General features: G+C 36.6%; 1 protein-coding gene across 1 annotated transcript in view; it reads left to right on the plus strand.

Moving 5' to 3' along the window:
* LOC149817715 (putative fructokinase-7) overlaps nt 1-12,694 on the plus strand; it is a 54,366-nt gene extending 41,672 nt beyond the window's left edge. The window contains exon 7 of the mRNA XM_089986528.1: nt 12,261-12,694. Coding sequence (XP_089842654.1) covers nt 12,261-12,395 — 135 coding nt within the window. The 3' untranslated portion in view covers nt 12,396-12,694. The remainder of the gene's footprint in view (nt 1-12,260) is intronic.
* Nucleotides 12,695-15,259: the final 2,565 nt, after the last annotated feature.

Here is a 15,259-nt window from a genome sequence, read left to right on the forward strand (position 1 = left end):
CTAGTGGGTATTACCAATTACATTTACATAAAGAACTATATATATAATGTACATACATTATATATATATATAATGTACATACATTATATATATATATATAAGTACAAGGTATTTTAACAATTAGGTTGTTCTCTTGTTATATGAGAGGTGATGAGTTCAAATCATGTCTTCTCTACTCTAATAAACTAGTGAAACAAATCTTTTTTATTAAAAACTTGACTCAAACCTTAGCTGAGCAGAGCTCGAGCCTGGTTAGGCTCAGGCTCATGTGGCTCATATCGAGCTCTAACTCCTCCAACAACTAGATATGCGTTCATTTTTCTTTCTTTCTTTCTTTTCTATTTTAATTGTTTGGTTACTGTTGAATGAGGAATGTGAGATTTTGTCATATTAGGACTCAAAAGCCTTTGTATGGCAGATACGGTTTGCAAGGGTTTTGATTTCAGTGCAACTACTTCCCCTTTTAAGATAGAAGAAACATGCATAATAGTCAAATCATAACTATTCTCTGTGGTTGTTGAAGAACAACCAAATCCTCCAAATCCACTGCATATAAGTTTTTGTATGTTGAACGAGTCAGTTAACAACAGCATACAACCCTCTTGCTACTTCATTAATTCTAGAAATGATCATATATTTCAATCAACTAGGATTCTGACTAAATAGTAAAAGAACTCCATTTGCTAAAAGTTGTCTTAGTATCTGAAGAAAAATTGTATATGAATGTGCAATACTATAACATCTTGGTGATTAAATGGTTTCCCACTTTTCAATGTGGACCTTGTCTGGCTCATTGGATTCTAGTCATGACACAGAGGTGTTAAAATACATGTAATATATATATATATATAATGTTTATATATATATATATATATATATATATATTGTCTAATATACCCCTATGTAATGAAAAGAGGCGGAAGCACCAATAGAGCAAAAGTCACTCCTTAAGAGTGACTACAAGAGCCAAGAACACAAACACCAAATGTGCACACACAAAACTCACAAATATAGGAAATGACTTAAAGTCATAAGTTGGATTTATTGAAGAAAGGAAGAGAAGGGTGTAAAAACCCATGCATTTACAAGGGGGAACCTCCTCTTTAAATAGAGGAGGGAAGCACTAAAGAGGACCCATAAAGGGGGCTCCCTTCTAGTCGTTGGGAGCCCCAACGGTCATAAATATGACTGTTGGGGCCCCAACGACTAGATGGGTGGGGCCCCTTTATGATTCCAAAAAGCAAAAAGAAGAAATAAAAAAAGAAAAAGGAAAAAAGGAAAAAAGAGAAAAAAGGAAAAAATAAAAAGGTACATTTGGGATTTACCAAAATACCCCTATCGGGTTTTTGGTTTATACAAAACTGAAAAAGAAAATATAATTATGTATATATACATATATACGTATATATACTTATATATATATACTAATGTATATATATATATAAGTATATGTATATATATATTTATATATACATAATTTAACACGCCCCCTCAAACTTTACGGGGAGAAGACCGAAAGTTTGCCAAGAAGAAACATGAATCGTGGAGTTGGGAGCGCCTTGGTGAAGAAGTCAGCTAGTTGATACTCTGAAGTGACATATGGCAATGTGATGGTTCCTTTGAGATATTCGTCTCGAACATAATGACAATCCATTTCGATATGCTTGGTTCGCTCATGAAAAGTGTGATTGCTGGCAATGTATATCGCACTCTTGTTATCACAACAGAGCTTGGTGGGAGTGAAAATGTTGACGCCCATGTCACTAAGAAGACTTCTGAGCCACACAATCTCCATAGTTGTCATTGCCATAGCTCGATATTCAGCTTCAGTAGATGATAAGGAGACCTTCTGTTGCTTCTTGCATCTCCACGAGATGAGAGATTCACCTAAAAAAATGCAAAGACCCGTAATTGAGATCCGATCATTGGGATTTCCTCCCCAGTCAGCATCAGTAAAAGCAGTTAATTCAAGAGATGAGGAAGAGGATAAGAAGAGTCCCTTGGAGATGGTATTTTTGATATATTGCACAATTCTCATTACGGTCGCCATATGGACCGTAGTAGGAGCGTGCTGAAATTGGCTCGCTGCATGAACCGCATGAGCTATATCTGGACGTGTGATGGATAGATAGGTGAGGGATCCAATTAATTGGCGGTAGGGAGTTGGATCTTCAAGAGGAACACCATCTTCAAGTCTTAGCTTCGCATTGATAACTTCAGGGGTCTCCACTTTCTTTTCATCAGATATTCCTGACTTGGTACAAATTTCCGCAGCTAACTTCATTTGAGATAAGATGTACCCTCGTGCTGAATAGGCCACTTCAATTCCTAAAAAATATCTCAAATAACCAAGGTCAGACATATCAAAAGTATCTTTTAATATAGACTTAACATCATTTACTCCCTTTTTGTCATTCCCAGTGATGATCATATCATCAACATACAATAGAAGCATAATAATGGAGTCACCTGTTCTTTTGACAAAAAGAGCAGTGTCAGTATAACAAGAAGAAAAACCTAAATTGATTAATACAGTACTAAACTTGTCATACCAAGCTTTAGGAGCTTGCTTAAGTCCATATAAAGCCTTTTTTAATTTTAAAACTTTTTCATTTAAATTCATACCTGGAGGTGGTTCCATATAAACTTCTTCATTTAAATTACCATTCAAGAAAGCATTTTTAACATCAAGTTGAAAGATGGGCCATTTTTTGACAGAAGCTATAGCAATAAGGGTTCGAACATTAGTCATTCGAGCAACCGGGGCAAAAGTTTCATCATAGTCTACCCCATACTCTTGGGCATAACCTTTGGCTACCAACCTAGCCTTATATCTTTCCAATGAACCATCACTCTTAGTTTTTACTTTAAACACCCATCTACATCCAATGGGTTTCTTGCCATTGGGAGGATCAATGACTTCCCAAGTTTGTGCCTTTTTAAGAGCATTAAGTTCAAGCTCCATAGCTTCATTCCAATGATCATATTGTTTAGCATCATTGTAATGTGATGGTTCATGAAATGAGTGAAGAGCAAGAAGACATGCTCGATAATTAGGGGAAAAAGAGTCATAAGAAACAAATCTATTTAGAATCTTAGGAATGCGATTTGATCTTCTTTGAGAGGTTTCTTCTATCGACTCATTTTGAGAAAATCTTTCAAGGGCACATGAAGGATTTCTTTCATTCCTTCTAGAGTAGACTTGTATTTATCTTGAAGCATTCTCTTCTAAGTTTTGATCATTATTTGGATGTTCAACAAGATCTTCAAGAGGTTCATTAAGATCAATATGATCATCTATGATGTTTTCTTGAGGTAACAAGTCAAATAAAAAGGAATAGTCAATATTTTCATTTGGTTGATGCAAAAAACCATTTTCTTCTTCGAGGAATGTGACATCTTTTGAGATATAAAGTTTATTATTAAGGATGTCAAAACATCGATATCCTTTTTGTTTTTCGCCATATCCCAAAAAAATACACTCAATAGCTCTAGGAGAAAGTTTATCATTTTTGCGAGTTAAAACAAAGCATTTACATCCAAAAATTCTTAATCTTTTATAATCGGGAGACATATTGTAAAGTTTTTCAAATGGAGAAAGATTTTTCAAAGAGGATGAAGGGATTCTATTGATGAGATATGTTGAAGTTAGAACCGCTTCGGCCCAAAAGGATTTTGGGATATTTTTTGAAATCAATAATGTTCTTGTAGTTTCTATTATATGCCTATGCTTTCTTTCCGTAAGACCATTTTGTTGCGGAGTGTTGGGACAAAAACGTTGATGACAAATTCCATTTTCTTTTAAGTTTGAAAATCATTAGACATATATTCACCTCCCGAATCGGACCTAAGAATAGATAGATTTCCCAAAAATTGATTTTTAACCATAGCATGAAATTCTTTAAAGAACGAGAAGACTTCAGATTTGCGACTTAAGAAGTATATCCATGTAAATCTAGTGAAGTCATCAATAAATACCACATAATACGAAAAGCCTCCTTTAGATAAAATAGGGGAAGGTCCCCACACATCGGAATGAACAAGTTCAAATGGCCGAGTGGCAAAATAACTTCTTTGAGGAAACGGAATAGCTTTTGATTTCCCAAAAATGCAATCTTTACAAGTCATGTGATTGTCTTTACAAGTATTGTTCAAAAAAGGGAAAAGAGACATTTTTACAAAATTTGGATGACCAAGTCTCTCATGCCAAATTCCAATACTTTTATCTTTAACAAGATTGCAAGATGACTTAGATGGAAGCGTCAAAAAGTCCATAAAATAGAGATCACCCCTTCTATGGCCTTGCCCAATCAGCTTCCCTGACTGGAGATCCTGCACGATGCAATCTTTAGGTGAGAAAGAGACTTGACATCCATGGTCGGTGATTTGGGAAACGGAAAAAAGATTTAAATTAATTTTTGGAACAACTCTTACTTTAGGAACAAAGAAATTTTGAGAATTTTTGAAGTCAAGTGTTCCAATACTTTCAATTTTTAAAGACGTTCCATCGGCCGTTGAGACATAGGAGGACATAGGTTCGGAGAAAACATTGGAAAGGGAGTTTTTATGAGATGTCATATGGAAAGAAGCACCAGAGTCTAGTATCCACATACCTGGAGGTGATGAAGAGTAGGCGATGGCGGCTCCGGATGTTGAAGGAGAAGACTTGAGAAGGTGTTGGAGAACTTCGGAGATATGATTAAGAGTTTCTTTGATATCCTTCTTTGGTACTTTCTTCCTTCTTTAGAGAATTTTCTCCAACCGCGGCAACCTTTCCTTTAAGCTTAGGACAAACCGGTCTAATGTGTCCCGGTTCATTACAATAGTGGCATATGATTCCCTTTCTAGGCCCATTGATATTTTTGTTAAAGTGGGGAGGTCTATATGCTTTAACATTAGAACCGGGCCTATTAACGGCCAAAACTTCATCATTCCTTATGCTCAAGCCAAGTCGAGTTTCTTCTTGACATACCTCGGCAAGAGCATCCTCAATAGGTAGGGCTTTGCTTCTATGGAGAAGAGATGCCCTCACTTGTTCGAATTCCGGGCGAAGTCCATGAAGGAATTGAAAAAAGTGCTCCTTTTCAATTTGTTCCCTTCTTAGTTCAATGTCTTGTGGAGCAACCCATTTGGGCTCAAGAAGGACAAGTTCATCCCAAAGAGGAGTTAGAGAGCTAAAATAGTCCCGGACACTCATATCCATTTGTTTGGTGGAACAAATTTTTTCTTGGCAAAAGAATTGCCGAGCAAGATCCTTTTGGGTATACATACCCTTAAGAAAAAACCAAGCCTCATTGGCTCTTCTAAACTTGGCAATATTGGCACAATTTTTAAGATCTACGTTGTTCATAAACCATGCCAAGATTTTGGCATGGTTGCTTTCCCAATCCTCGATTTTGGATTGATGTTCATTAATGGCTTTGATGCGCTCATCGCCATCTAAAGCCTTTTCAACTTCATTTTCAATTTTGGTAAGAACAAGAGAGGGTTCGGGAGTAGTCCCCATAACAAAACCCCAAAGTTTCTTACCTCTTAGATGATTTTCCATAGCGGAGGCCCACATGAGATAGTTGGACCCATTTAGCTTGAAAGAGAGCTCCACTTTAGAGTCACGTTCCATCGGCACCAAATATACTTCCTTTCTTCAAAACTATGAGCGGCACGCTTTCCAAGATGTCAAAAGAGAAACCCAATCACCAACCTTGCTCTGATACCATGTAATGAAAAGAGGCGGAAGCACCAATAGAGCAAAAGTCACTCCTTAAGAGTGACTACAAGAGCCAAGAACACAAACACCAAATGTGCACACACAAAACTCACAAATATAGGAAATGACTTAAAGTCATAAGTTGGATTTATTGAAGAAAGGAAGAGAAGGGTGTAAAAACCCATGCATTTACAAGGGGGAACCTCCTCTTTAAATAGAGGAGGGAAGCACTAAAGAGGACCCATAAAGGGGGCTCCCTTCTAGTCGTTGGGAGCCCCAACGGTCATAAATATGACTGTTGGGGCCCCAACGACTAGATGGGTGGGGCCCCTTTATGATTCCAAAAAGCAAAAAGAAGAAATAAAAAAGAAAAAGGAAAAAAGGGAAAAAGAGAAAAAAGGAAAAAATAAAAAGGTACATTTGGGATTTACCAAAATACCCCTATCGGGTTTTTGGTTTATACAAAACTGAAAAAGAAAATATAATTATGTATATATACATATATACGTATATATACTTATATATATATACTAATGTATATATATATATAAGTATATGTATATATATTTATATATACATAATTTAACATAGGGGTATTTTAGTCATTTCACAAGTACCCGATAGGGGTACTTGTTATTTTCCCTTTTCTTTTGTATTTATTTTTGCACTTTATTTTTTTCTTTTTTGTTTTTTACTCACATAGGGGGCTCCCCATGGAGTCATTAGGAGCCCCCAACGGTCACAAATACATGTAATCTATATATATAATGTTTATATATATATATTGTCTAATATACCCAATAGGAGTATTTTAGTCATTTCACAAGTACCCGATAGGGGTACTTGTTATTTTCCCTTTTCTTTTGTATTTATTTTTGCACTTTATTTTTTTCTTTTTTCTTTTTTGTTTTTTACTCACATAAGGGGGCCCACCATGGAGTCGATGGGGCCCCCAACGGTCACATTTGTGACCGTTGGGGGCTCCCAACGACTCCATGGGGAGCCCCCTATGTGGCTCTTCTTTTAAGGCCATAAGGCCATCCCTCCTCTCCTTTTTTTGTGTATATATAGGGGTGAACCCCTCTTGTATTTTTTACTCTTGAGAGCTCTCTCTCTTTTCAATAAGAGACATTTATATTTTTATGTTGTGTTACCTCTTTGTGGATTTGGGTGTTATCTTTTTTGTTTGTTCATTGGTGGATGTTGTAAGTGCTTATCGCATTCTTTGTTTTTCCGCATATCTCATTACATGGTATCAGAGCCTTGTGTATGCTCTTGATTCTTAATATAACTAGTTGAGTAGTTATATATTGTTTTTTTTTTCTTTTTGTATCTCTCTTTGTTTGTCTTCTTGTGAGAGATTAAATGGAAGGGGAACAAAAGATTGATCTCTCCTTCAAGCTTAATGGCTCCAACTACATGATGTGGGCCGCCGCCATGGAAAACAACCATTTAAAGTGGAAGATTGGGAAAGTAAGCATGCGAAGATTCTTGCTTGGTTCATGAATAATGTAGAGCTCAAAATTTGTGCCAACATTGCTAAATTTCGGATGGCTAATGAAGCATGGTTTTTTATGAAAGGTATGTTTACTCAAAAAGACCTTGCTCGTCAATTCTTCCTCAAAGAAAAAATCCGAACTATCAAGCAAGGAGAAATGAGTGTAAGGAATTACTTTAGCACTCTTGGACCCTTATGGGATGAGCTATCTTTACTAGAACCAAAGTGGGTTTCTAGTGTGGATGTGGAACTAAGAAGAGAACAAATGAAAAAAAAAACACTTTTTCCAATTTCTACATGGGCTTAGGCCCGAATATGAACAAGTTAGATCTTCCCTTCTTCATAGATCTAAGCCTCTTTCCTTGGAAGATGTCATAACCGAAATATGCTAAGAAGAAACTCGTCTTGGCATGATTAAAGGGGGAGATGACGTTTTAGCCGTATCTAAACCCGGCAACCATGTGAAAGCCTATAAGCCTCCACACTTTGGAAGGCAAAATAATTATAATGGCAACTATAGAAAAGTCATTTGCCATTATTGCCAAGAGTCGGGTCATATAAGACCTAATTGCCCTAAGTTGAATGAAGCACCTAAAAATAGGGTTGCCTTTGTTGGAGAAGCTACTCAAAAGAAGGAGGAAACTATCAAAGGGAAAGTCTTTTTCTCTTGCTCAACTATCGGAAGCACTTCAAACTCTACTCAAGATTCCATCAACCTCGGGTGCCGCCATAGCTTCTTCCTCTCCTCCAGGTATGTCTTCTTGGATCCTTGATTATGGAGCTTCCTTTTATATGACCCCTCTTGAAAATGAGCTTTCTGATTTGTGTAATAACTCTAAAAACTCATATGTTTCAACTGTCGATGGTACATCTTTACAAGTAAAAAGTTTTGGAACTTTAAATTTTTCCAAAGATTTCTTTGTGCCAAACGTGAGAGTGGTACCTCAACTTAATTTAAATCTCCTCTCTGTTGCTCAAATATGTGATTATGGATGTGAAATCTCCTTCTCAACTAAGGATTGCTCTATACAGGATCTCTGGTCCGGGAAGCAGATTGGGCAAGGCCATAGGAGGGGAGATCTCTATTACATGAGCAACTTGAAACTTCCCACTAACTCTTTTTGTAACCATGTCCAAGATAAAAATATTGAAATTTGGCATCAAAGACTTGGATATCCAAGTTTCTAAAAAATGTACTCCTTTCCATTTGGAAAAAAAAATTATAATGAGAAACATTTTGTTTGCAAGGGTTGTATTTTTGGCAAAATGAAATCCACTCCTTTTTCCAAATCGAACTTTTGTGTCCAAAAGACCATTTGAATTAGTCCATTCGGACGTTTGGGGTCCTTCTTCGGTCATGTCTAAAGGAGGATACTCCTATTACGTTACTTTCATTGATGACTACACTAGGTATGTGTGGATCTACTTTCTCAATTTAAAATCCGAAGTCTTTGACTTCTTCAAGAAATTTCATATGATAGTCAAAAATCAATTTTCAAGTAATATATCTACTCTTAGATCCGATTCAGGTGAAGAATATCTATCAAATGAATTTCAAAATTATTTAGAAATAAATGGAATTTGTCATCAAAGATCGTGTCCTAGGACCCCGCAACAAAATGGTTTAGCCGAAAGAAAGCATAGACACATCATGGAAACCACTAAGACACTCCTTATTTCCAAGGAAATTTCAAAGAGTTTTTGGGCCGAAGTCGCCTTAACCTCAACTTACTTGATAAATAGAATGATATCTTCATCCTTACAAAATACATCTCCAAATGAAAAACTATTTGAAAGAACACCCGATTTCAATAGATTAAGAATTTTTGGGTGTAAATGTTTTGTCCTTACACATAAAAGAGACAAATTATCTCCTAAAGCTATTGAATGTGTTTTCTTAGGATGTGGAGAAAATCAAAAGGGTTTTAGATGTTTTGACTTGAAAAATAACAAACTCTATGTATCCAAAAATGTAACCTTTTTGGAAAATGAAAATGGTTTTATGAAAACTAAAGATATTGACGAAAGTGAATATGCTTTCTTATTTGATCTTCTCTCCTAAGAAGATGAGACTTCTCAAGAAGAGGAAATCTCTAATGAGTCGTTGAATGACCTAGAGGATATTCCTCTTAACAATGTTGAAAATGAAAGTGATAGACCAATCCAAACCTATGTTAGGCGTGGTCAACAAGCTCAAATGAGCGCCTTAGAAAAATACTCTCAAGGGTCCAACATAGAAGAAACCTCTTTAAGGAGATCCGGCCGAATCTCCAATCCTCCTAATAGGTTTGTTTCCTATGAGTCTCTAACTCCAAGGTATAGAGCGTGTCTAATTGCGTTACACACATTTCATGAACCTTCATATTATAATGAAGCCAAAAACATTCCCCAATGGGTTGAAGCCATGAACTTAGAGCTTAGTGCCCTTGAAAAGGCAAAAACTTGGGAAATAACTTCATTACCTACTAGAAAGAGATCGATTGGATGTAGATGGGTCTTCAAAATTAAAACTAGAAGTGATGGTTCATTAGAACGCTATAAAGCCCGATTAGTAGCAAAAGGATACGCTCAAGAATACGGTATAGACTATGAAGAAACTTTCGCACCCGTAGCTAGGATGACTAGTGTTAGGACTCTTATCGCAGTTGCGTCAGTTAAAAAATGGCCTATCTATCAACTAGATGTTAAGAATGCATTCCTAAATGGTGAATTAAATGAAGAGGTTTACATGGATCCTCCACCAGGAGTATGTATTGGTAAAAATAAAATTCTCAAATTTAAAAAGGCATTATATGGTTTGAAACAAGCCCCAAAGGCTTGGCATGATAGATTTAGTAATGTAATGTCAAGTTTGAATTTTCGTTCATGTTATACTGACACTGCCTTGTTTGTGAAAAGTGCAGGGTCTTCAGTAGTTATTCTACTACTTTATGTTGATGATATGATCATCACTGGAAGTGATAAGCAAGAAATTAATGATATTAAGAAAGTTTTAAAAGAAAATTTTGACATGTTTGACCTTGGTTTCTTAAGATATTTTTTAGGAATTGAAGTGGCGTACTCTCCTTGATGGTACATTCTCTCTCAAATGAAACTTGCTGCTGACATTTGTTCCAAGTCTAGTATCTCCAATGATAAGAAGACAGAAACCCCTGAAGTCATCAATGCAAAGTTAAGATTGGAAGATGGAACACCTCTCGAGGATCCTACTCCCTATCGTCAACTTGTTGGGTCTCTGACCTATTTATCCATCACTCGGCCAGACATAGCTCATGCCATCCACTCAGTCAGTCAGTTTCAACATGCACCTACAACCGTGCACATGAGTGCAGTCTTAAGGATCGTCAGATACATCAAAAACACCATAACTAAGGGAGTTTTTTTTTTCTCCTCTTCATCACTTGATTTAATTGTTATACTGATGCTGATTGGGGAGGAAATCCCAATGACAGAGTCTCAACTACGGGTTTTTGTGTTTTCTTAGGTGACTATGATTTCTTAGAGATGCAAGAAGCAGCACAAAGTATTCTTGTCCTCAACGGAAGCGGAATATCGGGCTATGGCCACTACAACCATGGAACTTGCATGGCTAAGAAGTCTCCTCAGTGATATGGGCATTGTCATCTCTACTCCTTCGAAGATGTGTTGTGACAACAAAAGCGCAATTTATATTGCAAGCAATCATACCTTCCATGAGCGTACTAAGCACATCGAGATGGACTGCCATTACGTACGTGATGAATACCTAAGATGAACCATAGCACTACCTTACGTCAGATCCGAGTACCAATTGGTGGACTTCTTCACTAAAGCCCTTGTTGCTCCTCGTTTTTTGTTTCTCCTTAACAAGCTTTCGGTTATATCCCCGTAAAGCTTGAGGAAGGGTGTTAAAATACATGTAATCTCTCTCTCTCTCTATATATATATATTGTCTAATATACCCAATAAGGGTATTTTAGTCATTTCACAAGTACCCGATAGGGGTACTTGTTATTTTCCCTTTTCTTTTGTATTTATTTTTGCACTTTATTTTTTTCTTTTTTCTTTTTTACTCACATAAGGGGGCCCACCATGGAGTCGATGGGGCCCCCAACGGTCACATTTGTGACCGTTGGGGGCTCCCAATGACTCCATGGGGAGCCCCCTATGTGGCTCTTCTTTTAAGGCCATAAGGCCATCCCTCCTCTCCTTTTTTTGTGTATATATAGGGGTGAACCCCTCTTGTATTTTTTACTCTTGAGAGCTCTCTCTCTTTTCAATAAGAGACATTTATATTTTTATGTTGTGTTACCTCTTTGTGGATTTGGGTGTTATCTTTTTTGTTTGTCCATTGGTGGATGTTGTAAGTGCTTATCGCACTCTTTGTTTTTCCGCATATCTCATTATAATCAAAGCTTATTTTAAAGCAATGATACACACAAAATCAAAGTTGTAATAATCTAAACTGTGAATAAACCATCTGATTCTTTATACATTGTAAGACATTTGATTATATACCAAGTGTTCTGGGGAACTCATCCTTCTGCCATCTAGCATCCTGAATATGTCCTTTTCTATATTAAACTTGGTCTTGCGTTCATTGTATGTAATGGATACCTTTTCCCCATACTCATGTATACTCAGCAAGTCCATATTCAGGACTATTAAAGTTAAAAGCTGATGCATTGGATCTATTGTAGGAGTAAAATTTCATAGAAACATGGATCACATTTTTTATCTTATACAGAAGATTGATGTTCCAAATAACGTGGTTGTGCAATAAACTCAGCAGTGTTGTGATATAAGCATTCCACATGCATGTGTTTCATGTTATGGTTTTGCCTCTTGAAATTGTCTAGCCTAAAACACTAGAACAGAGGAAAGTGACATAATAGCACTTGAAAGAGAGTACATGCAATACTTGAGAGGAGTTTTCTGAAATACTTCAATCATATTTTTGCTCAGTTTTACCAGCTCAATTCCATTACTTGAAGAGATACATGATCTTGTGGATGATTCAAATGAGCAAGTCAATCACCCAGTAATGTTGACACTTTTAAAACCTTTCATTTTCAGGATGAGAGGAGGCTAAGGGAAGCGCTTCGGTTTGCTAATGTTTGCGGAGCCCTGACGGTGACAGAGAAAGGAGCTATTCCTTCTATGCCTATCAGAGAGGCAGTTCTTCAAGCATTGTCAAATGTTGTGGCATAATTATGTAGAGGAAAACTTTCATTTCCCTCCATATTCTTTGTTAGATATATTAGAGAATGGATGGTGAATCGTCACAATATATTTCGATATCCCGTAGCATGATCCAATTCTGTGTCAATAATATCATTATGACAATTACGCTGCGAAGTTCGATATTTTGGTTCAGGTTGGAAGTGGGATATGGCACCATATACAAGTAACAATAGTGCTGTTTAGGTATCTGAATGCTGTGATGTGTAACTATTATACCATTTCATAGTAAATGCAGAGCAGTGGAAGCTTATCTCTTGCAGGAAAAAGGAAAAGTTGACATTTTGATGTAGCTGAGGATGGAAATGGAGTTCATTGCAACTCAGAAATATCAATTATTCACTATGCCTACTATAGTGGATTTGCCTATGAAGTCATTTGCATTCCTGCATGTCTACCCAAAATCTTCTTGGAAATCTGAATATTATGACGGAAATTGGGTGCTTTTATATGTTACTGGATTACATTTCAGGACACCATTTATGGCGATCTCATGGATACATGAATTTTTGTTTAAAGAGATTCTTTCTTGACTGCTGTGCCTTCAAGAAACAAGTCTTGCAGCTGATTGCTGCCAGGTCCAATGCAAACCTCCATCTATCTGTCAATTATAGTATGTCTAGTTTTGCACAATTGCAGCATATAATTTGGAGACTTGACATTTTGAGTTTTATCTGGGTCGCTGTATCACTACAAAGAAAAATGAAAACGGATACCATATGGAATTATTATGAAGTGAAATTTTGTTAGGACACTGCGGTCAAACTTGAGGAGAATGATGCACGAGTGAAGTAATACTTATGTGGATCTACTTTCTTCATTAGATCATTTGAGATTTATTTTATTTTAGTTTGGATATTTTGTTATTTGAGTCATTGTAATGGATATTGGATCTTAATAATTTATCTATATCTTTTTTTAGTAGTTTAGTAAGATTAAGATTTGTTTTTTTAATTGGTGTTTATCAATAATAATAGATTGAATCTACTAAGATTAAAATTCTTTCCCTATATATATAAGGAAGGCCTAAAAGGTTAGTATACATAAGTTCACAATTCAGAGTTCATGAGGGTAATGAAATCAGTTAATTTTTAATTTATTTGATTTATTTTATGCCTTGTGTTGGATGAGCTTACGAGATCAATTCAAGAAAATGTGTCGTGGTGTATGTTGTTTGCTGATGATATTGTTTTGATTGATGAGTCTAGAGCTGGGGTTAATGCTAAGTTAGAATTATGGAGACAGACATTGGAAGCAAGAGGTTTTAAGTTGAGTAAGAGTAAGACAGAATACATGGAATGTCGATTTAGTAAGCAACGATATAGAGATGAGAGTGTAGTGAAGCTTGGTGAGCAAGAAATACCGGTGGATGATTCTTTCAAATATTTGGGATCTATCATTTAAAAGTATGGAGAAATTAATGGAGATGTAAATCATAGGATAAAGGTTGGGTGGATGAAATGGAAGAGTGCAACTGGAGTGTTGTGCGATCGTAGAATGCCATTGCGGTTGAAGGGAAAGTTTTATAGGACGACTATTAGGCCCGCTTTACTATATGGTACGGAATGTTGGGCTGCCAAGAGACATCATATTCAAAAAATGAGTGTAGCTGAGATGCGTATGCTGAGATGGATGTGTGGAAATACAATAAAAGATAAGATTCAGAACGAGGAGATACGTAAGAAGGTAGGCGTTGCATCCATTGAAAATAAGATGAGAGAGAATCGTTTACAGTGGTTTGGACATATTCGATGAAGGCCTAATGATGCTCCAATTAGAAGGATGGAGAAATGGGAAAATGTATTAGTTAAAAGAGGTCGGGGTAGGCCTATGAAGACATGGATGGAGGTGATAGGAAAGGATATGAATGCTTTGAACCTCACCGAGGACATGGCATTGGATAGAAATGAATGGAGGAGAAGGATTCATGTGGAAGACCTAGAATGATTTTCTTTGTTGGTTCATATCGCCAACCCCAATTGTTTTGGGATGAAGGCGTAGTTGTTGTTTGTATTTTCTGCCTTGTGTTATTTTTTCATAATTTTTAGCTATTTCTTGTTATTTTCTACTTTTCCTAAATAATCTTTTAGTTGGGTAAGTTTTTTTTTTAAATTGGTCCCTCTCCGTTCACATCATAAACTAACATTGAAAAGATAGATTATGGAAATGAGAAAGGAAATGAGGCAACTTCCTTTTTTATTTGGACTCCAATCAGGATTTGGTAACTGATACATCTTAGAGCTGGTAGCGGACAATTTGAAGCTCTGTTTGGGGGTCGGAGATGGAAGGGGAGAGTATTTAATAGGGTGTAATTGTTACCACCTACCCCATAGCTGTTTTGGATCCCAAAATACAGCCCGGTCCAGATATGGCCCGGCCCATTTATAAATAGGCCGGGTTCTGGCCCGGTTTTTAATGGGCTTGGGTTTGAAGAGCAGCCCATGGCCTGGCCCATTGGGCCAATATAAAGCAGGCTGGATCTGTCCTTACTCAACCTAAATCCGTTTTAAATAGTAATAATTAACAAGTTCCCAACTTCCCATGTACCCAACTAATTATCTTTCTAGTTTCTATAAAATTAATGCAACTAATTCAGTAATAGTAATAGCTACCAAGTTATTTTGAAATAGTTAATTTAAAAAAATTTATATTATTAAAAATTAATAAATAACTTGGGCCCATTGAATGTATATAACAGGCCAGGTTTCGGTCCGGTACCTAATGGGCCCGAGACTAAATTCTTGGCCCAAACTCGGCCCATGGCAGGTCAGCTTGGCCCATTGGGCCGCCCAGCCCATTGCCCATCCCTACTTGTGATGATGTAGTTCAAAATA

This window comes from Nuphar pumila, chromosome 13 (assembly GCF_984573655.1).
Source record: "Nuphar pumila chromosome 13, dmNupPumi1.hap1.1, whole genome shotgun sequence".
Lineage (NCBI taxonomy): Eukaryota > Viridiplantae > Streptophyta > Magnoliopsida > Nymphaeales > Nymphaeaceae > Nuphar > Nuphar pumila.